This window comes from Sorex araneus, chromosome 7 (assembly GCF_027595985.1).
Source record: "Sorex araneus isolate mSorAra2 chromosome 7, mSorAra2.pri, whole genome shotgun sequence".
NCBI lineage: Eukaryota > Metazoa > Chordata > Mammalia > Eulipotyphla > Soricidae > Sorex > Sorex araneus.
Genome location: NC_073308.1, coordinates 8,966,571 through 8,993,354, shown reverse-complemented (window position 1 = coordinate 8,993,354; position 26,784 = coordinate 8,966,571). Strand labels below are relative to the sequence as shown.

General features: G+C 43.7%; 1 protein-coding gene across 1 annotated transcript in view; it reads right to left on the bottom strand.

Annotated features, from left to right (window-relative positions):
• Window positions 1-8,048: 8,048 nt before the first annotated feature.
• Window positions 8,049-26,784, bottom strand: part of LOC129406573 (leucine-rich repeat-containing protein 37A2-like) — a 49,176-nt gene continuing 30,440 nt past the window's right edge. The window contains exons 7-13 of the mRNA XM_055144741.1: window positions 26,169-26,243; window positions 23,774-23,892; window positions 13,644-14,498; window positions 12,757-13,274; window positions 11,938-12,079; window positions 8,276-8,330; window positions 8,049-8,175 (exon numbers count right to left, since the gene is read on the bottom strand). Of these exons, the coding sequence (XP_055000716.1) occupies window positions 8,049-8,175; window positions 8,276-8,330; window positions 11,938-12,079; window positions 12,757-13,274; window positions 13,644-14,498; window positions 23,774-23,892; window positions 26,169-26,243 (1,891 nt within the window). The remainder of the gene's footprint in view (window positions 8,176-8,275; window positions 8,331-11,937; window positions 12,080-12,756; window positions 13,275-13,643; window positions 14,499-23,773; window positions 23,893-26,168; window positions 26,244-26,784) is intronic.

Genomic DNA, 26,784 nt, shown 5'->3' with positions numbered 1-26,784 from the left:
TGCTTGCTTTAATGATTCAAAGTGGAGATTTAAAGTAAAATAAAGTCAGATTGTAAAATTTTTGCAGCATGTACATACTGTTTCTCCTTGGTTTCCTAGCCAAGGAATTCTAAATGAGCCAACTCGGAAACAAGAGCTTGGATCAACAGCTTGGATCAAGATCTCCAGAAGCATTTTAATAATTGTGGTCCTGATAAAACTCCAGTAGATAATTTTGCTCTCTGGAAATTTATTATGGAAGGGATCTGCTTCCAGGAAGAAAAATGTGTTCCAGAACAAAAAAGGGAGAAAATAGAAACTAAGGAGGAGCCAGAACAAGGGACAGTCCCTCGGGTCCTCCCACTTCCACAGCTCCTATAGTAGCTGTTTTAGAAGAAGAAAGTACTAACAATCTTATAGCAGATCCGTTACAAAAATTAACTGTTGTTCCTATTAAACAGGATGAAAATGCTATTCGGGTATCCCAAAGAGGAATCAAAAGAGCTATGCTAGGAGTATCACGTCTCACTCAAGTGAGAAAAGGAATCCGGAGTTCAGACCTCCTCAACGGTCAAGAATCAGGGATGATGTCTCGTTTGCCAAGGCATCAAAAATCAGATGGGCCGGACATGTAATGCGATTCAGAGACTGGTCCAGAATTGTTACCGACTGGATTCCACGGGACATCAAAAGACCCCATGGCCGTCCACCAATGAGATGTTCGGACTTCATCAAAACCCTGAATGAATGGTTTGAGGCTCTCCCTGTTCCTGGAGCTAGCAGATATCATTGGGCTACACTAGAACGCAACAGGGACAAATGGAAATGTTACTGGTGCCCACTAGAGCAAATAGAAGATCAATGGGATGACAAGTGATACAAGTGATATTTCTATTAAGACTCAAGAAGGAAATACTCAGCCTCTTCCTCCATATTCTGAGAGGCAATCTGTGTGGGAGGAAGCGATTGCAAAGGCTACAGCAGCAGGAGAGGATGTCAGGGAATTTACTCTATCTCCTGTCAGACTGAATGTGCATGGAAACCGTGTGCATAATAGTCTTACCCTCAAAGAAATTAAATAGGTGTGGTTTGGGTCGCACCCTCTCTGGATTCCCTCCTCCCCCACAGTCACTGTTGAGTGAGCAGACCCAGTAGTTTGACTTTCTGATATACACCTGTCTGAACTGAGCAGTGACCAGTTAATAAAGAAAATCTCGCTGCTGCAGAGTAGTTCAAGAACAATTATATTTGGGATACATCATGCCTTCTAATTCTCCCTGAAACTCATGAATTTTCGTAATAAAAAAGAAATCTGGTAAGTGGAGGAGGCGACGAGATCTTAGAGCAGCTGATGACATATGCAGACTATGGGAGCTCTGCAGCCGGCCTGCCAAGTCCTGTTGCTATTCCTGGCCTGTATTACACAGTTGTTTTGGATTTAAAAGATTGCTTTTTTACTACACCTTGGCAAGAAAAATATTATTGTTGCTTTGCCTTTAGTGTTCCTACCATTAATTTACAAAACCTTATGAACCTTATCATTGGGTTGTTTTACCCCAAAGAATGAAAAACAGCCCCACTTTGTGTCAAAAGTTTGTAGCTAAAGCTATTCAGCCTGTAAGAAAATTATTTGAGCGGGTCATTATAATACATGATATGAGTTATATATATATATTTGTATATATATGTATATATATATATATACATTCTTTCTGGGTCAAACCTGATGATGCACAGGGGTTACTCCTGGCTCATGCACTCAGAAATTATTCCTGATGGTGCTTGGGAGATCCTATGGGATGCTGGGAATCGAACCCGGGTCGGCTGTGTGCAAGGCAAACACCCTACCCGCTGTGCTGTCACTCTAGCTCCCTGAATGTTATTCTTTTTTTTTAATTTAATTGTTTATTTATTTATTTATTTTAAATTTTATTTTTTTATTGACTCACCTTGTGGAAAGTTACAAAAGTTTCAGATTTAAGTATCAGTTATACAATGCTCAAACACCCATCTCTTCACCAGTGCACATATTCCACCACCAAGAATCACGGTATACCTTCCCCCTTCTCCCCACCTCCCCAGCCCCCCACCCCGCATGTGTAACTGGTAAATTTCAATTTACTTTCACTTTACTTTGATTGCATCCTGAATGTTATTCTTATGGCTGCCAAAATTGAAGATTTAATAAAAGAAGCATATGTGGCATTACAAGATAATCTTAAGAAATGGGGACTTGTAATAGCATCAGATAAAATCCAATGGAAAGCCCCCTATGAATATTTTGGCTATAGGTTATTACAAAACCGAATTGTGCCACAAAACATGCAAATTTAGAGAGATTGTTTGAAAACTTTAAATAATTATTAAAAATCACTTGGAGATATTAATTGGATTCTACCTGATTTAAAATTAACCACTGGGAAATTAAAACCTCTTTTTGATATGTTAAAAGAAGATGCTGATCCTTTATCCCCCAGGGAGTTAACTCCAGAAGCTTCCTTGGCATTAGAAGCAGTAGAGGAGAAACTTCAAGGGGCTCAGCAAAAATACTTGAATTATAATCATTATTATCCTGGTGATAGATTGTTACAATTTGCCTTAAAGACATCTTTTATATAAGATTATACATCACGACCAAGTGGGATTCATCCCAGGGATGCAAGGATGGTTTAACATTCGGAAATCAATCAACATAATCCAGCATATCAACAAAAGTAAAGATAAAAACCATATGATCATATCAATAGATGCAGAGAAAGCATTTGACAAGATCCAACATCCTTTCATGATGAAAACCCTCGCCAAAATGGGGTTTGGAGGAACTTTCCTCAAGATAGTCGAAGCCATCTATCACAAGCCTACGGCAAGCATTATCCTCAACGGGGAAAAACTAAGGGCCTTTCCTCTGAGATCAGGCACAAGACAAGGATGCCCACTCTCACCACTCCTCTTCAATATAGTACTGGAAGTACTTGCGATAGCTATTAGACAAGAAAAAGAGATTAAGGGCATCCAGATAGGAAGGGAAGAAATCAAACTCTCACTATTTGCAGACGACATGATACTATATCTAGAGAAGCCTAAAACCTCTACTAAGAAACTCTTAGAAACAATAGACTTATACAGTAAAGTTGCAGGCTACAAAATCAATACCCAAAAATCCATGGCCTTCATATATGCAAACAATGAGGCAGAGGAAAGGGACATGAAAAAAGCAATCCCATTCACAATCGTGCCCCAGAAAATCAAGTACCTCGGAATCAGCTTAACCAAGGAAGTAAAAGACCTTTACAAAGAAAACTACATAACGCTACTCCATGAAATCAAAGAGGACATGAGGAAATGGAAACATATACCCTGCTCGTGGATAGGGAGAATCAATGTTGTCAAAATGGCAATACTCCCTAAAGCATTATACAGATTCAATGCGATCCCTATAAATATACCCATGACACTCTTCAAAGAAATGGATCAAGAAATCCTAAAATTCATATGGAATAACAAACGTCCAAGGATAGCTAAAACAATTCTTGGGAAAAAGATGATGGGAGGCATCACCATCCCCAACCTCAAACTTTACTACAAAGCAGTAACAATTAAAACAGCATGGTACTGGAACAAAGGCAGAGCCGTAGACCAATGGAACAGGGTGGAATATCCCTACACACAACCCCAAATGTATGACCATCTAATCTTTGATAAGGGAGCAAGAGATGTGAAGTGGAGCAAGGAAAGCCTCTTTAACAAATGGTGCTGGCACAACTGGACAACCACATGCAAAAAAATGGGTTTAGACCTTGACCTGACACCATGCACAAAAGTCAGATCAAAATGGATTAAAGACCTCAACATTAGACCACAAACCATAAGGTACATTGAAGACAAGGTCGGCGAAACCCTCCACGATATTGAAGATAAAGGTATCTTCAAAGGTGGCACGGAACTAAGCAATCTAGTAAAAACAGAGATCAACAAATGGGACTACATTAAACTAAAAAGCTTCTGCACCGCAAGAGATACATTGACCAGAATCCAAAGACTATCCACAGAATGGGAAAGGATATTTACACAATACCCATCAGATAAGGGGTTGATATCAATGGTATATAAAGCACTGGTTGAACTCTACAAGAAGAAAACATCCAACCCCATCAAAAAATGGGGCGAAGAAATGAACAGAAACTTTACCAAGGTAGAAATACGAATGGCCAAAAGGCACATGAAAAAGTGCTCTGCATCACTAATCATCAGAGAGATGCAGATCAAAACAACTTTGAGATACCACCTCACACCACAGAGACTAGCACACATCCAAAAGAACAAAAGCAACCGCTGTTGGAGAGGATGTGGGGAGAAAGGGACCCTTCTTCACTGCTGGTGGGAATGCCGACTGGTTCAGCCCTTCTGGAAAACAATTTGGACGATTCTCAAAAAATTAGATATTGAATTCCCATTTGACCCAGCAATACCACTGCTGGGAATATATCCCAGAGAGGCAAAAAAGTACAATCGAAACAACATCTGCACATGTATGTTTATCGCAGCACTGTTTACAATAGCCAGAATCTGGAAAAAACCCGAATGCCCCAGAACGGATGACTGGTTGAGGAAACTTTGGTACATCTATACAATGGAATACTATGCAGCTGTTAGAAAAAAGGAGGTCAAGAATTTTGTAGTTAAGTGGATGGGCATGAAAAGTTTCATGCTGAGTGAAATGAGTCAGGAAGAGAGAGACAGACATAGAAAGATTGCACTCATCTATGGTATATAGAATAACAGAGTGGGAGACTATCACCCAAGAACTGTAGAAATAAGTACCAGGAGGTTGACTCCATGGCTTCGAGGCTGGCCTCACGTTCCGGGGAAAGGTCAACTCAGAGAAGCGATCACCAACTACATTGTAGTCGAAGGCCATGTGGGGGAAGGGAGTTGCGGGCTGAATGAGGGCTAGAGACTGAGCACAGCGGCCACTGAACACCTTTATTGCAAACCACAACAGCTAATTAGAGAGAGAGAACAGAAGGGAATGCCTTGCCACAGTGGCAGGGTGGGGTGGGGGGGAGATGGGATTGGGGAGGGTGGGAGGGACGCTGGGTTTACGGGTGGTGGAGAATGGGCACTGGTGAAGGGATGGGTTCCCGAACTTTGTATGAGGGAAGTATAAGCACAAAAGTGTATAAATCTGTAACTGTACCCTCACGGTGATTCTCTAATTAAAAATAAATAAAATTAAAAAAAAAGACATCTTTTATCTTTCCCCATGTTGTTAAATACTTCTATTGCAGGTGCCTTAACTGTATTTACTGAGGGCAACTCTAAGGGATTTGCTAGTATAGTTGTGAAAGATACACTTTAGTTGTTTTCTATTTCTTTTTTTTTTTAATTTTATTGAATCACCATGTGGAGGGTTACATAGTTCTCAGGATTATGTCGGTTATACAATTCTCAAACACCCTTCCCTTCACCAGTGCCCATCGTCCATCACCAACCCCCCCAGTATACCTGCCGCCCCCTCCAACCTCCCCAGTCCCCACCCTTGTACTTGATAAGTTTCACTTCGTTTACGCCTTATCTCGATTACATTCCATGTTTCAACACACAACTCACTACCGTTGTTGGGGTTTCCCCCAAAAAAGAAAAGCAGTCCTATTGCCAAGGAGGCATTTGATAGTTCTCCACTGCTAAGAATATAGAGATATTAAGTCCCGCTGTTTGTTACATAACTTTTCTTTTTCCCCCTTGCCCCGCGCCACCGAGTTCACGCCTGTTTAGTAATCGCCACGCTGCCTGACAAGGGAAAAAAAACCGAAAAGGATGGTTATTTCCCGTCATCAGCAGGCGTGGGGCTCTGGCTTAGTTGATAGACTAGTAGAGTGTCTGCAAGCAGTTTCTGGAACCGAAGGTCTTGCGCTGGTATCGGCTCCGGCTCGAGATTCCACCAGCGTCCCACTGTTCCATGTACATAATTTTTCCCCTTATATCCCATTCCCACGCCACCAGGTCTGTTTGCTTAATGGACATCACACTGTAGTTGACGACACGCCGCGTTTCTTCCCGAGAAAGAAGAAAATTTCTTCTCAGCCGGCGTGGGGATATAGCTTAGTTCAGTCTAGAGAGATGGCTACCACTTTGATTGCCTTCAATATTTCAGCAACAGACTTACTATTCTTGTTAGGATCTCCCACAAAAGCCCGACCCATTAAAAAGGAACCATTACATAATGCTGATGCTAAGATGACATTAGGTCGGATGCGCGGTTTTGGGTTTCTGTATAAAGTCCAGGGAAAGTACAACCAGAAATAACATCACTACAAACTTTTACCCTTTTATGGTGCTCATAAGATGGAGAAACCTAGAGAGAGGCTCGGCGTCTCCATTTTGCGCTCAGGAAAACCGCGGAACCTGCGCTGTGCTCAGGAGGAAGGAGTTGAGAGGGAGAGGTTAAAAGAATTGGGGGATGCCCGGTTCCCACTGTTTCAGCCCGCCGTGGGGTCTCTGGTCCCATGCCGGAATTAGTTCAGTGGGCTGCTTGGAGTCCAAGGGCGCTTCCTTGGGCTCTTCCATCATGCTCGCTCCACAGCAGGGTCCAAAGGGAGTTGTTTTCTATTTCTACTGCATCTGCACAGCAGTGAATTATATGCTATTTGGAAAACTTTGCAATTATGGAAAGACACTTTGAATATTTTTATGCATAGCTACTATATAGCAAAAAATTTGCCAGCAGTAGAAACAGGCATTTTGTCTCAAATGAGTACCTCTCCTATTGTTACTTTGTTTATTAATATTCAGCAATGCTTGCAAGCCTGGATCTCTAGGGTCTATATAGGACATATCAGAGATGTCTGGGGTCTATATAGGACATATCAGAGCCCATTCAGAGTTACCAGGTCCTTTATCTGAAGGCAATGAGCAAGCAGACCTTGCTCTTAGATATCATACTATTCTTACACCTGAACTGTCACTGTCATTCTGTTGTCATCGATTTGCTCGAGCGGGCACCAGTAATGTCTCCATTGTGAGACTTGTTACTGTTTTTGGCATATTGAATACCGCCATGGGTAGCTTGCCAGGCTCTCCGAGAGGGGCAGAGGAATTGAACCCATGTCGGCCGCGTGCTAGGCAAACGCTCTAGCTGCTAGGCTATTGCTCCAGCCCAGGCTATCGCTACACCTGAACAATCAAATAAATTACATCCTCAAAATGCAAAAGCCTTTCAATATCAATTTGGATTTACTAGAAAGGCAGCATGATTGTTAAAAATTACCCTGCCTGTGCACGTCATTCCAGAATAGTTTCTGATGGGGTTAATCCGAGAGCACTCCTTCCTAATGAATTATGGCAAATGGATGTTACTCATGATCCTTAATTTGCAAAATTGAAATTTATTCATGTTTCTGAGGACACGTTTTTAGGTCTGATCTTTGAAACTTGACAAACTGACGAGGCCTTTAATGATGTATCATGTCATTGTTTTAGTCAATTTTTTCAATTTGGTATTCCACAATTCTGTAAGACTGGTAATGGCCAGGATATACTGGTAACGCATTTTATACTGGTAGCACATTTTAAAACTTTTGCGTTCACTGTGGGGCCTCTAACACCATGTCCTCCGGTGATGGTTCCTATTGCTCCTCATCAATCTGAGTTGAGATCTCCAGTGATGACAGGATCTCCTGGGATCTGAAGGACTCTCGTGCATGGGGGACCTGTGGAGCCTTGATGGACTGTCGTGCTGAGAGGGGCTGTGAAGACCTGATGGACTGTCATGACTGGGGGGGGAGTCTGTGGTGTCGGGGTGCCATGTAGAGATTTGCTGGTCTGTCGTGCCAGGGAGACAAGTGGTGGCGGGGGGCGCTGAGGTGCCTGAGTCTCCCGTGCTCCCTGGGTCTTCATGGCTGCCTTGGTCTCCTTGGCTGCTTTCTCCTCAGGAGTCAGTTCTGCTGTTTTCACTACTCCGACCTCACTGAACTCCATGGAACAAGAAGAACACAGTCAGCTCTCACAATGTACGTCCCCCCTCTGCACCTCTTCCTGACTTCAATTTGGTATTGGACCTGTCCCATCATTTACCCTTGGTTTCTGTTGAAAGTCTCGTCCTCGTCTGAGGAATCCTTGTTGTGTAGCTTCCGTGCCATGTTTTTCTGACGTGTGGCATTGAGTGGCTGATACATGTCCCTCAACCACAGGGGCTGCCTTCGCCAGAAAAAGTCCTGGAAAAGGCAAGGGGAGCTCGTGATCCTGCACCCTGGCCCACTCCTGTCCTGCCTCAGTGCCCCTCCCTCCCCTTGCTTACCTGAGGCTCATGTTCCACTGAACTTCTCCTATGAAGCAATAATCCAAAGAAGAACCTTGGAGGAAAACACGGATACACATCATTCATCATTCGCCCATTTCCCATGCTTCCTAAGATGGAGGTCTCTGGTCTTGTTAGGATAACTACATGGGTACCTTGGTCTGGAGCCATGATGAGTCAAACCACTATGACCTGACACCTTGACAAAGTTTCCATGCATACCTGTGGCAGTTTTTAGACATTTGCTGGGTCCATCCAAAGGGACAGCAGTCTCTCAAGAGACCATTACATGTACCCTGGCTAGGAAAACATGAATGATATGTAGTTGTGCTCACCACCGTGGCCCCAGCAGATGCTATGTGCAAAGAACAAACTGCCCACCACACTGAGAGAAAGCACTAGAGTCTGTCCAGAAGCCTTTCCACTTGTCGCCTCTGGATTTAGTCTCTCAGGCACCCTTTACCGGAAGTTTTGGTTGGGGGAGGTGATTCTATCGTCCCAGCTGCTTTATCCCAGATGCTGAACTAGAGTAAATGCCTGTGTGCAATTAGCCAAATCCTTTAGCCCACTAGCTTTCATCCTGCAGACAATCGCCAGTGAGCAAAGAAGCCACAGGTATCAGCATCAAAGGCAGGAACCACACTGAGGCACGGCGATGGGTTTTGAGTGTGAACAGAGGAGAGAGCAGTCTCATGCTTTACAGGCAGTGTGTGTGTACAGAGCAAGTGGCCGCTGAGTGGAGGCAAGAAATGCAGCTCCCAGTTCAAGGACTCTGGTCATCAATGGAGAGGCCCCAAGGGACAGGGACCATGCTCTTTCCCACTCACCAGCAGTGCACCCCCAAGGGCAAGGTAGTTTCCATTTTCCCTCGGTTCCTTCTTATAAGAGTTAGAGACAGAGGTTGGGGGATGTGCCACAATGGTAAAGTACTTGGCTTGCATGTGTGAGGCCTTGGGTTCAATTTCTGGCACCACACTGAGCGCTGAGGATGGAGTAGCCCCAAGCTACTGGAAAGAGAGTTAAAGGGGCCTTTTGGGCGTGAGCCTCCAACTTTGGTCTCTGGCACCATATGGCTTCCCTGAGCACAGGTGGGCTGTGATCCCTGAGAGCAGAGCCACCCCACATGGGGGACTGAGCAGCCTGGCCTTACGGGGCCCTAAGACACTAATGCTGAACTCAGGCCAGGTCACAGAGCCAAGTAGCACACGGAAGGGCTCCAGGGTCCCTAAGCACGGCGGGGAAGGACACTCCAAGGTAAATGAAAGATTGACAGACTAATATTTACCTGGATCTTCCATCTTTACACTCCTCTGGTCTATGAGAATGAATCTGTTTTTTAAAAAAATACAATCATGATTATCGTGGTGACCAATCTCTATACAACCTTATTAATTCCATTGATTTTGCTGTACCTACTCACTGATGTCACTTTTTCAGAACAGGAATTCTCTCCTGATTAATAGTCCCGGGACTCTCCTACAGCACATGACTTAAGGGGCACAGTTAGGAATACAGCTTAGTGACTGTTTTAGAGAAATTCAGCACATTAATCCAGATTTAAAATAAAAAAAAACTGAGGTAGGAAACAAAGTATCTGCCAATACCCAAACACAGAAACATTCTTTTTAACAATGTTTTCTAAACAGTGTCAAGGACCAGTCTGATGCCTTTCCCATCGCCACTATTCATCCCCAGTGAGGAGTCCTCCTCAATGCAACGAGCAGAGTCGAGTCTTACAGGAGACAAAACTTGGTTGCAATTGCAATGATTCCTCCCCAAACAAACCAAATCCAATAAAGCTTCTATGAGATATGTCGATTCCTGGAGCTATAAATATCATACAGTGGATGGGGCACTTGCCTTGAATGTGGTTGACCCAGATTCGATCCCAGGACCCTAGATGGTTCCCTGAACCCCATTGGGAGTGAACCCTGAGAGCAGAGCCAGGAATAAGCCCTGAGCACAGATAGCCCCCAATAAATAAATAAATAAATAAATATGTCAACTCTTTGAGCGACTTTGACTGAAATTTCAATACTTTAAACATTTCCATGTTTTTGTCCTTAAGGAGATAAAATGGAACAGTGGAATAAGGAGCACGGGCTGCTTTGCATGTGACCCTCATGTTTCAAAGTGGGATGATGGGGTTGGGGAGGTAGCTTAGTGGGAGAATGCCTGCCTTGCATGCACGAGACAGGAGTTTGGTACCCAGCATGACAAGAACAGCAGGAATGGAGGGATGCTAATGCTGCCCTTAGAGGACTGCGAGGATTAAACCAGACAACATATAGGAAACGACTTGTACTGTGGTTGGCATAAATCAGTGCTGTGTTTGCTGGTGATGTCACAAACGAGCAGCTTACACATATCAAAGGCTCAGAGAGCTCTTCCTCAGCACCGTCACTTCTAATTTATTCTAATTCTTTGTTGGTGGTTATGGTGGTGCCAGGGATTGAACCCAGGGCCTCACATGTGCAAGACAGGTGCAACACCACTAACCTAGATCCCAAACCATTCAATCACATTTTGCTGTTTTTTTTTTTTTTTTAAAGCTCCACCTGGCAGTTGGTACTTGTGCGAGCTACTTCTGGAGTGGTGCTCAGGGGCCAGGTAGCACTATGGCTAGCACCTGGGTTCCCATGTGCAAAGTGAGGTGAAGTTTTAGTCCTTTGAGTTATCTCCCTGGCCCTTAAATCACTTATTTAATGTGCCTGCTGGGAAAAGTCAGTGGTGTGTAATTGAACAGTAGACAGATGTAGCTGAGCTCCTTGGAGTAACTACTGCACGCCTGCCATGATCAGAGTAGCCCAATGCGGGCTCAGGCTGCAGTGCGGGTATGTTTGGTTTGGGACCCACACAGCATATGCAGGAACAACTTGATTTGCTCTTTGGGAGGAGTTCCTGATGGCCCTGGTGGGTCTGCGGGACCATGTAGTGCTGAGGATAGAATCCAGGTCTCCGTCATGCAAAGTATGGAAATCACCCCCGTCTTAGTTGCAGTGTTTTAACTTCATCTACCAGGACGGACCTTAAACCTAAAGAGGGCTACTGCACTGATCAGCAGGACAACACCTTTATCTTTCAGTCCCAGGAGGGTGGTGACTCTCCATTTTGATCCTTCCAGTCAACAAGGAAAGTAACCAGTAGAAGAATGTCAGTGAGTGGTGAGCACATCAAACCACTGACATTCTTTTGAATTTAAAAGAGGAAAAAAAGTTTATATTGGGACCAGAGAGAGAGTGAGAGAGCTGAATGGTCAGAGTGCATGCTTTGCATGCAGAAGGTCCAGGCTGGATCCCTAGCTCTGCAAGGTGCCCTGAGCACCACCAGAAGTGACACTCCCCCACCCCGTCCCCCGAACTGAGCTGGGGGGCAGGACCTGAACATTGCAGGGAGTAGTCCCCAAACAGCACACAGGGGGTTCATCTTTTTGTTTCATCTCTATCCTTCTTATCTTCAAAGTTATCTAAGAGCTTGTTATTTTGGTTTCACTTCCACAAGGACCTCCCGGGAGTCAGGTTTCTTCACAAGCCCTGGGATCATCTTTGCAATATGAGAAGCAAGCACACCTCATTACTCAAGACTGAAGAGGAAAATCAAGTGTCATAGGAGGAAAAGGGGCTTCTATTTTCCATTTGTAGCCCCTGAATCTATTATAAGACAGATTAAATCCTGGAAGTCTGAATGAACTGTTCTTACCTCAATGAGACAGAAAATTATAATCAATATCATCACGAGTACAGTCACAGATATTGCCAAGAATAATTTGTTATTATAGCCATATCCTGGAACTTCTTTTGTGAGCTGAAAGGAAAAGAACAATTATTTTTATGCATTATTTTTGGAGGGCCACACCCAGTGATGATCAGGGGTTACTCCTGGCTCTGCACTTGGAAATCACTCCTGGAAGACCAATAGGGATGCTGGGGAGAGAATTTGGGGTGGTGGCATGCAAGACAAGTGCCTAACCCACTGTACTATCGCCCCAGCACCCAAGAACAATTAGACAAAAAAATGGGAAGGATTTTTAAGCACATTAGAAAGAATGGCTAACTATTCTTATACAGTCTAAAATCCCATTTTCTCAAATCAGTGGATTATAGGCTTTTGTTTGATATGTTTTGGGGTTGTTTTGTTTTTGTTTTCAGCCCATACCCAGGGTTCTCAGAGCTAAGAGATCATCATGTTTGATCCTTTACCCACTTTCAGCACACGTCTCCCATCCAGGCGATCCCTTCCAACTATCATTGTTATCGTGATCCCTTCTCTATCCCAGCTGCCCTCTCTCCCAGCCCTTGAGGCAGGCTTTCAACTGTGGACCATTCATCCTGGTCGTTGTTTCTAAATGTCCTTGGCTGTTAATCTCATACTAAGATTTAATTTATTTTTTAACATCCCATAAATGAGTGCAATCATTCTGTTTGTCCTTCTTCTGACTTATTTCACTTATGAGACTCTATGAAAAAAAAATCTGTCCTCACCTCACTTTCCTCTGGCTGTTTCTGTTCATCCTGGCCTTTGGTATTGCCACTGATGAAGTTCTCAGTCTTCCACTGGTCCGTATCCCATTCTGGCTTGGGAACCTTTCCTTCCTCCTGCTCACTGAGATGCTTCATCAGGAGGCCGGTTTCAGAGAGGAGCTTGGCACATGCCAGCTTCAACTGAGGCTCAGAGCAGTCCATTTTTATAGTCCGCATCATGTGAGCAATGAGCTTCCTCACGTTATTGTTGGGGATAAGGGACCACAGCTGCTGGATGTATTCCATCTCCAGTTGTTCTCTTGGGTCTGGTCTTTGTGTGGCAGAGACGATGTCCGTGGCCACGTTGTGATATTCCCACTGCATCTCTCTGGACTGCTTGACAGTCGGCGTGAGGTTGTCCACCATCGGGGCTTCCATCTCATGGGAGGTGCCTTTGCTACCAACAGTTTTCTCTGGCACCGTGATGCCTCTGGTGTTTGTCCCATTTGCAGCATTCGTGCTTTCTGCAGTCCTTTTTCCTGCAGATGAGTGTGAAGGTTGAAAGGACTGGAGCAAAGGTTTGTCCTGATCTCTCCAAGACAGAGACTCCTCTCTTGGCGGGGACTTGATGAGGCTCTTCACTGCAGCGAAAGGAGGCCGCTTGGCGACTCGCACTGGCCTCTCCGGTGCTGATTCCTTCGTCTCTGTATTCACTCTGGGTTTGGCCCTTCTGTGTCCCAGCTGAGAGTAAGATTTCTGAAAATTATAATTTGTTCCATTGTGTGGCACGGGCCTGGGAAACTTCATGTTCCGAACCCTGGCATCTGCGTCTTATAAAACACGGAGAATGTCCCTTAGGTCTTTGGGGTTCTTGGGTGGGACTTTAGGAGTGGCGGCAGATGGGTTGCCCATGGAGAACTCTTTCAGGGGCATGGAGAACACCACCTTGTGCTCCTGGATGGAGGAGGTCTCTTCATTGAAGGAGTTTTCCACCCATTTCGTGGGCCTCCCTGCCAAGGGAAGCTCTTTCGGTTCTCTTGGGGCCGGCTGCCTGAGCCTTCTTTTTTGGGCAATGTTCCCCGTCGTGGGCAGAGCCTCCCCTTTCCTTAGGCTGTGCTGATTGCCCCCTTCTTTGAAGCGCCTCTTCTGGAGGCCCCCGGGGTTCTTGAACGTGCTGCTCATCTGCAGTGGTTTCCTCTCCCCCTCCTCCACCTTTTCTAAGTGCTTTCTCTTTGGGCAGACAGTTTTCAATTTCTTCGGAAAGATTTGATGTTTCAGTTTGGGCCCGAAAAGTATGGAACTGACCAGCGTGGCAGTTTTCTCTCTCTTTCTAGCTTTGTGAACTTTTGCTTGAGTTCCTGCATTTATCAAGCTTTCCAGAAAATGGAGACTTTTCGACTTATTGTATGTTGTATTGTTGGATTCGAGCTGTAGAGACATCGGAATTGTGCTATTCTTCAAATGTTCCAGAGGATTTGCTCCATCTTGCATATCTGAAAAAAGGAGCTTAACGAAGGGTAACAATGTTGATTCAAAATCTCCTATGTTCCCATCCAGGAGAAAAGGCACTATGTAATTTAGCCCAGTACTGATATCACTCTCATCATTCACGTCTAGCTGCTCGTTCACTAAAAGGGACATGCTGTTCCTCTCTGGCGAGGTGTTCTCCGATTCAATGGTTAGCTCGGTGCTGGTTGTCGTCTTTCGGGCCTGTAAAACCTTCATGAAGTCCCCTTTGGTGTTGCTTATGGACTCTTCCTCATCTGTCAAAAAGAAAGAGCTTGCTTGTCATCATGAAAGATGACTGGGGAGAATTTTGGGAGCATCGACAGACAGAAATCCCAGGCAAGCAAATAAGTAATCAGTAAATGAATGCCGTATGGTGGGACGGGGAACAGGGAAACCCTAAATTTACACCTACACCTATGATTGACAAAAGGCTGGCTGGAGCGATAGCACTGCAGTTGGGCATTCGCCTTTCACGCGGATGACCCGAGTTCGATTCCTTCGCCTCTCTCGGAGAGCCCAGCAAGCTACTGAGAGTATCGAGCCCTCGCGGCAGAGCCTGGCAAGCTACCCGTGCGTATTGGATATGCCAAAAACAGTAACAATAAGTCTCTCAATGAGAGACGTTACTGGTGCCCGCTCGAACAAATAGATGAGCAACGGGATGACAGTGACAGTGATTGACAAAAGGAGTAATGAAGTGGTCATCGCTATTTATTCAGAATAAATAAGGCATGAAGCTCAGTACATGTCACTATCACTGTCATCCCATTGTTCATCTATTTACTCGAACAGGCACCAGTAAGGTCTCCATTCCTCGAAGCCCAGAGATTTTGCAGCCTCTCCTTACTCATCTTTCCCAATACTAGAAACTCTTTCAGGGTCAGGAGAATGAAACCTATCATTACTGCTTTTGGCATATTGAATACACCACAGGTAGCTTGCCAGGCTCTGCCCATGTGAGTGGGATTGTCTCAGTAGTTTGCCGGGCTCTCAGAGAGGTATATGTATATGTGTGTGTGTGTGTATATATATATATGTATATACATATATGTATATATATATTACTCTATATGTCACTGTCACTGTCATCCCGTTGCTCATCGATTTGCTCAAGCGGGCACCAGTAACGTCTCTCATTGAGAGACTTATTGTTACTGTTTTTGGCATATCCAATACGCATGGGTAGCTTGCCAGGCTCTGCCGCGAAGGCTTGATACTCTCAGTAGCTTGCCAGGCTCTCTGAGAGGGGCGGAGGAATCGAATTTGGGTCGGCTGCGTGAAAGGTGAATGACCAACCACTGTGCTATAGCTCTGGCCGCTCTACATGTATGTTATGTGTGTATATATATATATACACATACATATATACATATATATACTAATTTAATAGATATAGATAAATTCACTCAGTACATGTATTTAGGATTATTCCACTGGCAGGCAGAGTGACAGTAGAGTAGATAAAGTACTTGTCTTCTACGCAGCCAACCTGGGTCTGATCCCCAGCACCCCATAGGGTCCCTCAAGCCTTACCAGGCCTGACCCCTGAACACAAAGTCAGAAGTAAACTTTGAGCACCTCTGAGTATGCCCCCAAACAAGCAAACACACAAACAATAATAATATGATTATTCCACTGGTCCCCAAGGACCAAGTGCCTAGTATTCAAGACAAATATTTGCTGCCCAGTTAGACTCTTTACAGATCAACAATGACTTCTGTTTTATTTTTTGGCCATTTCCAGCCATGCTCAGGGGTTACTCCTGGTTCTGCTTCAGAATTCTAGCAATTCTGATTTCTAGGAATTCAGAATTGAAGTATGTTGAGTTATGAATTCAACATAATCTGGTTCCAACTGTATTCTGTGAATCTGAAAATATTTCAGATCATTAAAAACTAACTAACCTTGGGTCTGTGATTCAGCCACAGGACAGGATTGATGCACAGCTGACTTAAATAACATGCATCTTAGAGATAAGTGACCTTCCTCTATGATTAAGGAGGAGTGTTTTAGATAGAGAAAAATTAAGATTAAAATTGAGCAAGTTCCAAATTCTGATTTAAAGTCTACACTTTTTGAGTAAAATATACCTTTCTTAATGTCTACCTGTTCTTCATGCTTATTGGTTTATATAAACACTGAACTAATTTAATAATTTATTCTTTGTGCTGATAGTTTTACTCTTTTAATAACACAATTTAACACTAAGGTCCATGTTAGAATCTATCTTATAACTGTTATAAGCTAATTGAAAAATATTAATGCCATCAATCACTATTAACATTTGAAAACTTTTCATAATGTATCATTGGGATGGCTATGAGATTAGTTCCTGGTATGTCAAACAAATCACATGTATTTGGATCTTCTTTATGTTTATCAGAAAAACTATTTAATAAAGTTTGCAGACATAATAATGCAGCTATTAGAGCTTTTGGACCCGGCTGTGGAGCGAGCATGATGGAGGGGCCCGAGGGAGCGCCCTCGGACTCCAAGCAGCCCACTGAACTAATTCCGGCATGGGACCAGAGACCCCACGGCGTGCTGAAGCAGTGGGACCCGGGCATCCCCCAATTCTTTTAACTTGTCTCTCTCTCAACTCCTCCCTCCTGAGCACAGCGCAGGGGCCGCGGTTTTCCTGAGCGCAAAATGGAGACGCCGAGCCTCTCTCTAGGTTTCTCCATCTTATGAGCACCATAAAAGGGTAAAAGTTTGTAGTGATGTTATTTCTGGTTGTACTTTCCCTGGACTTTATACAGAAACCCAAAACCGCGCATCCGACCTAATGTCATCTTAGTATGAGCAATATGTAATGGTTCCTTTCTAATGGGGCGGACTTTTGTGGGAGATCCTAATAGTAAGTCTGTTGCTGAAATATTGAAGGCAATCAAAGTGGTAGCCATCTCACTAGACTGAACTAAGCTATATCCCCACGCCGGCTGAGAAGAAATTTTCTTCTTTCTCGGAAAGAAACGCGGTGTGTCATCAACTACAGTGTGATGTCCATTAAGCAAACAGACCTGGTGGCGCGGGAATGGGATATAAGGGGAAAAATTATGTACAAGGAACAGCGGGACGCTGGTGGAATCTCGAGCCGGAGCCGATACCAGCGCAAGACCTTCGGTTCCAGAGACTGCTTACACTCTACTAGTCTATCAACTAAGCCAGAGCCCCACGCCTGCTGATGACGGGAAATAACCATCCTTTTCGGTTTTTTTTCCCTTGTCAGGCAGCGTGGCGATTACTAAAACAGGCGTGAACTCGGTGGCGCGGGGCAAGGGGGAAAAAGAAAAACTATGTAACAAACAGCGGGACTTAATATCTCTATATTCTTAGCAGTGGAGAATTATCAAATGCCTCCTTGGCAATAGGACTGCTTTTCTTTTTTGGGGGAAACCCCAACAACGGTAGTGAGTTGTGTGTTGAAACATGGAATGTAATCGAAATAAGGCGTAAACGAAGTGAAACATATCATGTGCAAGGGTTGGGACTGGGGAGGTGGGAGGGGGCGGCAGGTATACTGGGGGGGTTGGTGATGGAAGATGGGCACTGGTGAAGTGAAGGGTGTTTGAGAATTGTATAACCGACATAATCCTGAGAACTATGTAACCCTCCACATGGTGATTCAATAAAATTAATTAAAAAAAATAATGCAGCTATTAGATAATTTAACCCTGAGTTAGAGAAGCATAAGAATAAGCCCAAGAACAACCTCAAATGTATGATCATCTAATCTTTGATAAGGGAGCAAGAAATGTGAAGTGGAGCAAGGAAAGCCTCTTCAACAAATGGTGCTGGCATACCTGGGCAACCACATGCAAAAAAATGGGCTTAGACCTCGACCTGACACCAGGCACAAAAATCAGATCAAAATGGATTAAAGATCTCAACATCAGACCACAGTCCATAAGGTACATCGAAGACAAGGTCGGCAAAACCCTCCACGATATTGAAGCTAAAGGTATCTTCAAAGATGACATGCATCTAACCAACCAAGTGGAAACAGAGATAAACAAATGGGACTATATTAAACTAAGAAGCTTCTGCACCGCAAAAGATACCATGACCAAAATACAAAGACAATCTACAGAATGGGAAAGGATATTCACCCAATACCCATCCGATAAGGGGTTGATATCAATGGTATATAAAGCACTGGTTGAACTCTACAAGAAGAAAACATCCAACCCCATCAGAAAATGGGACGAAGAAATGAACAGAAACTTTCCCAAGGAAGAGATACGAATGGCCAAAAGGCACATGAAAAAGTGCTCTACATCACTAATCATCAGGGAGATGCAGATCAAAACAACCACGAGATACCACCTCACACCATAGAGAATGGCACACATCCAAAAGAACAAAAGCAACCACTGCTGGAGAGGATGTGGGGAGAAAGGGACCCTTCTACACTTCTAGTGGGAATGCCGACTGGTTCAGCCCCTTTGGAAAGCAAAATGGACGCTTCTCAAACAACTAGAAATTGAGCTTCCATTTGATCCAGCAATACCACTTCTGGGAATATATCCTGGAGAAACAAAAAAAATATACTCGAAATGACATCTGCACTTATATGTTCATTGCAGCACTGCTTACAATAGCAAGAATCTGGAAAAAACCTGAGTGCCCTAGAACAGATGACTGGTTAAAGAAACTTTGGTACATCTATACAATGAAATATAATGCAGCTGTTAGAAAAGGTGAAGTCATGAACTTTGCATATAAGTGGATCAACATGGAAAGTATCATGCTAAGTGAAATGAGTCAGAAAGAGAGGGACAGACATAGTAAGACTGCACTCATCTGTGGAATATAAAATAACAGAGTAGGAGACTAACACCCAAGAATAGTAGTATATAATACTAAGGTTTGCTCCATGGCTTGGAAGCTGGCCTCACATGCTGGGGGAAAGGCAGCCCGGATAGAGAAGGGAAGACCAAGTAAAATGTGGTTGGACATCCTGCACGGGAAGGGAGATGCGTGCAGAAAGTAGACTAGAGACTGAACACGATGGCCACTCAATACCCCTATCACAAACCACAACACCCAAAAGGAGAGAGAGGACAAAATGGAATACCCTGCCACAGAGGCGGGATGGGGTGGGGAGGACGGGATTGGAGAGTTGGAGGGATACTGGGTTCATTGGTGGTGGAGAATGGACACTGGTGAAGGGATGGGTTCTCAAACATTGTATGAGGGAAACACAAGCACGAAAATGGGTAAATTTGTAACTATACCCTCACAGTGACTCACAAATTAAAAAAATAAACATATTAAAAAAAGAAGAAGTTTAGAAGGAAGCCTCCAATTCAACCCGTGGTTCTCCAGTAGATGGAGGACAATTTAATTAGTGGAAATCTAGTTCAGTTTGGCGATATCCAAGAAGAGACAAGTTGTCCTGTTTGCTAATAGAACAGCTCATCTCTTCCAGGGTGGTTGAGAGAATGATATCAGATAGATCAGGTGAAAAAATGCGTCATCGCAGCAATTGATACAGATATAATATAAAATTTTCTCCGTAATTTCTAAGCCTTTTTGTTCAGGATAAAGAGACTTTCACAGAATCCTCATTGAAAGTATGAGTTAAGTTAGTGAGACATTAACATGCAAGGTATGAATGTGTTCAAAATTGGGGGCATGTAAAGCTAACCTAAGAGAAGGTACTGAAAAGATTGTTTAACAAGAAAGGCAGGTGCATGCCGGAGGCAAGGATATTATTTGATAAGCAGGGATGACCCAGAAATGCTCAAAATCTATAATCCTAGATAAGAAAGGTGGCTGTGCAATCAGGACCAAGAGGTTACGGATGGCTCTGGGAAACCACGATTCCTAAGAGAAGTCCAAAAATGTGGAAAAATATGGCCTTTTTAGTCGAATTCTGATGGGTATTCTTAAATGTGTCTTGAAGAATCTTTAAGGAAGAATAAACGAGAATACACATTTAAAAAAAAAGAATAAGCCCAAGAAATTTGAATGGTTTAATGTACTACAAAAATAATATTTTTTAATTTTTTAGTTAGTTATTTTTATGGCTCACAATTATCACGTTTGACAAAAGTTTAACAAAACAAGCCTGCTGTTGATCATAATAAGGTGTACTAAGCAAATATGTAAAATGATATATGATAAAGTTTAGACTTGGTGCTCTGAATGCATCAAAAAGATAAACTACATTTGAAAAATAGTTGGATTTTTTGTGGGGGAGGGGACTACATGGCAATGCTTAGGGGGTACTTCTGGTTCTGCACTCAGAAATCACTCATGATAGCGTTTGGGGAACCATATGAGATGCCAGGAATTGAATCCGGGTTGGTTACACGCAAGGCAATCACTTTACCTGCTTTACTATCTCCAGCCAAAAAAAAAATCTTTATCATGGCTAAATATTTACTTTAATTAAATTTTACATGTGCCTATTACTTATACTTGTTTGCATAATTGTTGATAGCATACTTTTTAAATAATATAGAACCGCCTTATAAAAGTAGATAAATGCAGGGCTAGAGAGAGAGTACAGAAGGTAGAGCATTCACCTTGCATGTGTCCAACCCAGATTTGATCCCTGGAATCCCACGTGTTCCCTGAACACTAGCAGAAGTAATTCCTGAGTGCAGAGCCAGGAGTAAGCCCTGAGCATTAATGGGTGTGGCCCCCAAAAGCAAATTAAAAATTAATTAAAAAATCTTTTTTTAAGGTAATTATGTCCATCAGGCTGGAGTTATCGATAGAACAGTGGGTAGGGCATTTGCCTTGAATGCAGCCAACCCGGGTTCGATTCCTCCGTCCCTCAGGAGAGCTGGCAAGCTACTGAGAGTATCCCACCTGCACGGCAGAGCCTGGTAAGCTCCCGTGGCTTATTCGATATGCCAAAAACAGTAACAACAAGTCTCACAATGGAGACGTTAGTGATGCCCTCTCAGCAACTCAATGAACAACGAGACAACAGTGCTACAGTGCTACAGTGCTGCTCTCAGAAACTATTCTGGGTGGTGCCTGGAGGACCACATGGGATCCTGGGAATCGAACCCAGGTTGACTGCATGAAAGGGAAGCACCCAGGGACTGGAGCGATAGCACAGCAGGTAGGTCATTTGCTTTGCATGTGGTCAGTCCGGATTCGAAACCCAGCATCCCATATGGTCCCCTGAGCACTGCCAGAGCCAGGAGTAACCCTTCTGTATCACCGGTTGTGACCCAATAAAGAAAAAAAAAGGCAAGCACTCTTTCCATTAGACCATCTCTCCAGTCCCTCAACTATGACTTGTTATACTCCCATACCTTTATCCTGTCCTGCCCATATAGAGAGGACTTTTCTCTCTACCTCTTTTGGGTGATAATATTCTTATTACCATCATAGACGAAGAAGAAATTCTTCCAGAAATCAGATCCTCATCTGAATGCACCCTTCCTCCACCTACCCACTAATTCTTTCGCTTATTAGCCTTTAGTGTGATGTTGTTGAATCTGGGCAGATGTCTAAGGATAGGTTAATGGATTTGCCAGAGTATATGTCAATGTGCAATGTTGATAAAATCTAGAAAATAATCTTTTTTGTTTTGTTTGTGGGCCACAATTGGTGATGCTCAGGGGTTACTCCTGATTCCGTGCTCAGGTAATCACTGCTGGTGGTGCTTGGGAAACTATATAGGATGCCAGCAATGGAACCCAGGTCATCTGTGTGGAAGGCAAGTCCCCTACTCACTGTACTATCTCTCTGGCTCCTGAAATAATATCAGAGCTACCAAAATTGGGGAATACAGCTCTTATAAGATGTGTATTTTGTCTTCACTTACTTCCTACTATTTCCAGCTCTAGTTAGGGAACCATACAAAATTTCTGACTGTGAGAAGGTCAAGTATAACATTGTGTAGTTGGGTTTCTTTTGGGGGGAGGTGGGGCCAAACCCAGCAATGTTCAGGGGTTACTTCTCTCTCTGTGCTCAGGGATCACTGCAGCTAGTAATTGGGACCATCTGGGATGCTAGGTATCCAACTCAAGTCTGCCGTATGGAAGGCAAGTGTTGTAGCTGCTAGATGATCTCTCCAACCAAACTCTACTGAAGAATTCAAAGTGCTTTTGGTGGTGGTGAAGTTTAGAGAGGGAGTTAAGGGAAGTGAGGAAGAAGCATGGACTTGCAAAGAGTCCCAGACTGGGAACACGCAATCTAGGCATTAGACACATTTAACACTTTTAGTTTTGCTTCTCCTCACATAAAATAAAAAATGTTATTAGTATCTTATTGTGATTTCGATTATTTGGTTTAGTTATTCTCTAAATAACATTATTGCAGTTGGAGTAACATGGTTACAATAGTACCAACGCTATTGGTTTCCATGTACAAAGTGAACCTCACCTGGACCACCACCGAAGTGTCGAGACACCACAGTTTGTACATCCCTTTTAGTCTGATTCTTCTCCCCGCCACACCCCCCAAATTCCCCAGGATTGATGTTCATCTTATGAAAGGTGATTTGAAAATGATTGTTATGCCCACCTTTGTGAAGGGAGTGATAGACTTGCTAAAAGTTGATTTTAACAATAACACTATCTTTGTGTAAGAAGCAAAGTGATCGATGTGCCCAATTTCTGTTAGCAAATCAGAGTCATACTATCCCGGCATGAAAACACTTTTTTGGGTGTTTCATGTGTGTGTGTGTGTGTGTGTGTGTGTGTGTGTGTGTGTGTGTGTGTGTGTGTGTGCGCGCGCGCGCGTGTGCGCATGCATGCATGCCCCATATTCAGTAATACCCAAGGAATACTCCCAGCAGTGCTTCAGAAACTGTTTTGTGGGGGGTGCACTCACACCTCCCACATGAAAACTATGTGTTTTAACCTATTGTTCTATTTTCCTGGGCCCTTAAAAACACATTTTGGAAGTTATCAAGCTAAGGTCAGTAAACTTACTATGTGGAAAAATACTTAAGGGCGCCTGAGTGCTTTGTAGATGGAAGGGTTAAAGTTCTAAATAGGCTCAGAGGTGGGGATGGTCTAAGAATCCACAAGGCCATCCATCCTTAGAAGGATTGAATGGCAACCTCTGCTTAGAAAACCAGAAATTCTCAGGCTCTAAGCAAAATTTTCATAAGACAGTATGACTTGTACTTGCCTACTGAATTACAAAAACACATGCAATAAAGTAGCGACACCTGTCCTATGAAGAAAAGGGCGCTTGAGATCTGCTGTATATAAAATCTGTTTACAAACTGCATTCTGTGGCTGAGCTCTCATCTGGAGGACCAGTACCTTGCCCACAGTGCGGCCCTCATTTGTGACCATTAGTGTTAGCTCCCTTCCCCACTTCCATCCCTTTCTTCCATTCCTCTGATGTCTCAGGTCATGCATAGACTGCTAAGGTAAAGACGTAACTGAGATTCTGACTTTTACCACGGGAAATAGTTCTTAGAAATATAGGGAGTTGAACTCTTAATAGAAATAATGCAACTACACAATCAGTTTAAAATGGGCCATCAGTGATTAAAATTAAAATAAAACATAAATTAAAAATCTATTAGCAGGCAATTCAGACTCACCACAGTGTGTGGTACTGGTAGAACATTGAGTGGTACAATGTAGTTTGACTGTCTTGCACATGATTTCAATAATAACTTTAAATTGACAGAGGCAGCAGGTGAGATGCCTAGGTAATATCCTATGAATGGAAACACAGAGAATTAAGTGCAGAGTAAAGGGGTTACTTTAAGTAGGTAGAAGAGGCAGCCAAAGCCACTGTGCAGCTATTCAAAATGTTCCTGAGAACCATGGATGAGGCGCTGCTCGAACTCAGTGGTGGTGGGAACCCAACTGGGAGGTGATGCGTGCAAAGCGTGTACCTTAACCCCTCTAACTATCACTTCAGCCCTCAGAAAATTGAGTTTTGTTTTTGAGTCATATCTGGTGGTGCTCAGGGATTACTCTGGGCTCTCGACTCAGGAATCATTCCTTGCAGGCCTTGGGGAACCATAGACAGTGCCAGACTGAACAAGAGTTAACCACATGCAAGGCAAATATCTAACTCACTATCCTATCTCTCCAGCTCCCAGAGAATGATAAAAATACCAGTTATAACCTGGGGAAATCTGAAAGCACTTTTTCAGACTATGAGAAAATAGGGACTAGAGTAATATTATAGTATAGCAGCTCTGGCATTTGCTTTGAACACAGTTGACCTGGGTTTGATCCCCAGTGTCCATGAGACACCAAAAGGGATTCTTGAGTATCTCAACTTAAAAAAAAATATATATATATATATATAAATTTAAACTCAATTAAACATAGCTTAAGAAAAATAAACAAGCTGGGGTATGGTGCCACCAGCAGGTCAACCTGTACCTGCGGGGCAAGAGCATCAGCAGCCAGATGGAGCCTTCTGGCTTCCTGATAACCCAAAATTGCTGATGTACCTGTGACTGAACCCCAACAACTTAGGGCAAGTTTACCAAGAAACTAAACAGCCAAAAGTTTGGTATGTGGGAGCCAACCCACAAACTACGTCTGGCTCAGTTATACAAGCTCAGTTACCAACCATATTTCAGAGCCCCATAAATCTCGAAAGAGATAAAAGCCACAGTTAGGGCTGGTGGTGAGGTGCCCTACGGCCAAGCGGGCATATCCTGCAGGGCATATGCCAATAGTTTATTTCTCTGAGAAGATGGAAACAAGGGCCACCATCCAGAGACACACAAAAGAATCTCTGAACCGAGCAGCTCTCTGCGAGATGCCTCCGGACTTTAAGCCAGGCCAACTTCACTGGGGAGCCTCAGACAGGGGCAGGCATCATCCCTCCACCTGCCCCTTAAAAACCCCGACAGGCACCAACTTCCAGAACACAATGAAAAGTGCAGGCACACAGGTTCAGTGACAGCAAACTCCAGGCCTCAAGGGATAGGGGATGGGCCGGTCCCTCTCATTGGCCTCCCTCTCCCCGAGGGAAGCTGGAGGTCATGCCCACAAACTGCCCTCGGCTGCCACTTAAGCTCCTTAATGGTCAAAATCCAGATACACAAAGAAACTCTGAACTGAGCAGCTCTCTGCAGAGATTTCTCCACACCTTAATTATCTAAACTTTTAAAATTTGAGGAGCACACAGCCACTCCTCTGGTCTCATGACATCTTATACTATTCATAACAAGCAACACAAGAGAGAGTAGCACTGTAGCACTGTCATCATGTTGCTCATCGATTTGCTCAAGCGGGTACCAGTAATGTCTGCATGGTGAGACTAGTTACTGTTTTTGGCATATCGAATATGCCACGGGTAGCTTGCCAGACTGCTGTGCGGGCGGGATACTCTCAGTAGCTTGCCAGGCTCTCTGAGAGGGACGGAGGAATAGAACCCCAGTTGGCTGTGTGCAAGGCAAATGCCCTACCCGCTGTGCTAGCACTCCAGTCCAACAAAAGACAGTATGGGGGAGATTGTCTGCCATAGAGGCAGGGGTAGGGGTGGGACGAGGGGGTGGATCCTGGGGACATTGGTAGTGGATGGTGGGCACTGGTGGAGGGTTGGGTGTCCTATAATTGTATGACTGAAACTCAAACATGAAAGCTTTGTAACTGTATCTCACAATGATTCAATTTAAAATTTTTTAATTAAATTAAATTAACATTCTGAATAAAAAAATGTATTGTGGAGTGCATGTCAAATTCAATTAGCCTAATCAATGGATGAATAAGTAGCAGTACTCCAACATTTAAAGAAATCTGTGGCACTGTAGCACTGTCATCCCGCTGTTCATTGATTTGCTCGAGCGGGAACTAGTTACGTGTCCATTGTGAGACATGTTACTGTTTTTGGCATATCGAATACGCCAGGCTCTGCCTTGTGGGCAGGATACACTCAGTTGCTTGCCAGGCTCTCCAAGATTGAGAAACAAAAATAAAAAGCCTTAAAAACCTAAGTGAAAATAAATGTCAGAAAAATCAACTTACAGTTTTTCTAATTCAAGAGTCATCATGAGGATGTTTTGGACTGGTCCAAGCAACACTGATGTTGCTCCCATGTCTCTGAGGGAGAAAACACAAGCATGATGTGAATCCAAATGCAGAAGCTTTAGAGTTAAGTAGATGAGATTAATGAAGCATATATTTGATTCTGGCTTCGCTGTAAAGCCAGGTCAACTGTTTACTCTAGACCATAATTCCAGAGAGCTCTTACAGAAATAAGAGATTTCTCTATCATCAAATTAATGACAATTTGGTAGACTAAATAAATTTCCTTCCTTCCTTCCTTCCTTCCTTCCTTCCTTCCTTCCTTCCTTCCTTCCTTCCTTCCTTCCTTCCTTCCTTCCTTCCTTCCTTCCTTCCTTCCTTCCTTCCTTCCTTCCTTCCTTCCTTCCTTCCTTCCTTCCTTCCTTCCTTCCTTCCTTCCTTCCTTCCTTCCTTCCTTCCTTCCTTCCTTCCTTCCTTCCTTCCTTCCTGGCAGTACTTGGGAGATATGCTAGGTGCTGTACTTGTGGGTTGCTCTGAATAGAGCTCTGAGAAACACGCATGGCGCCAGAGGTCGAATCCAGGCCTCTAGCATGCAGTGCATGGGCTCCAACCACTC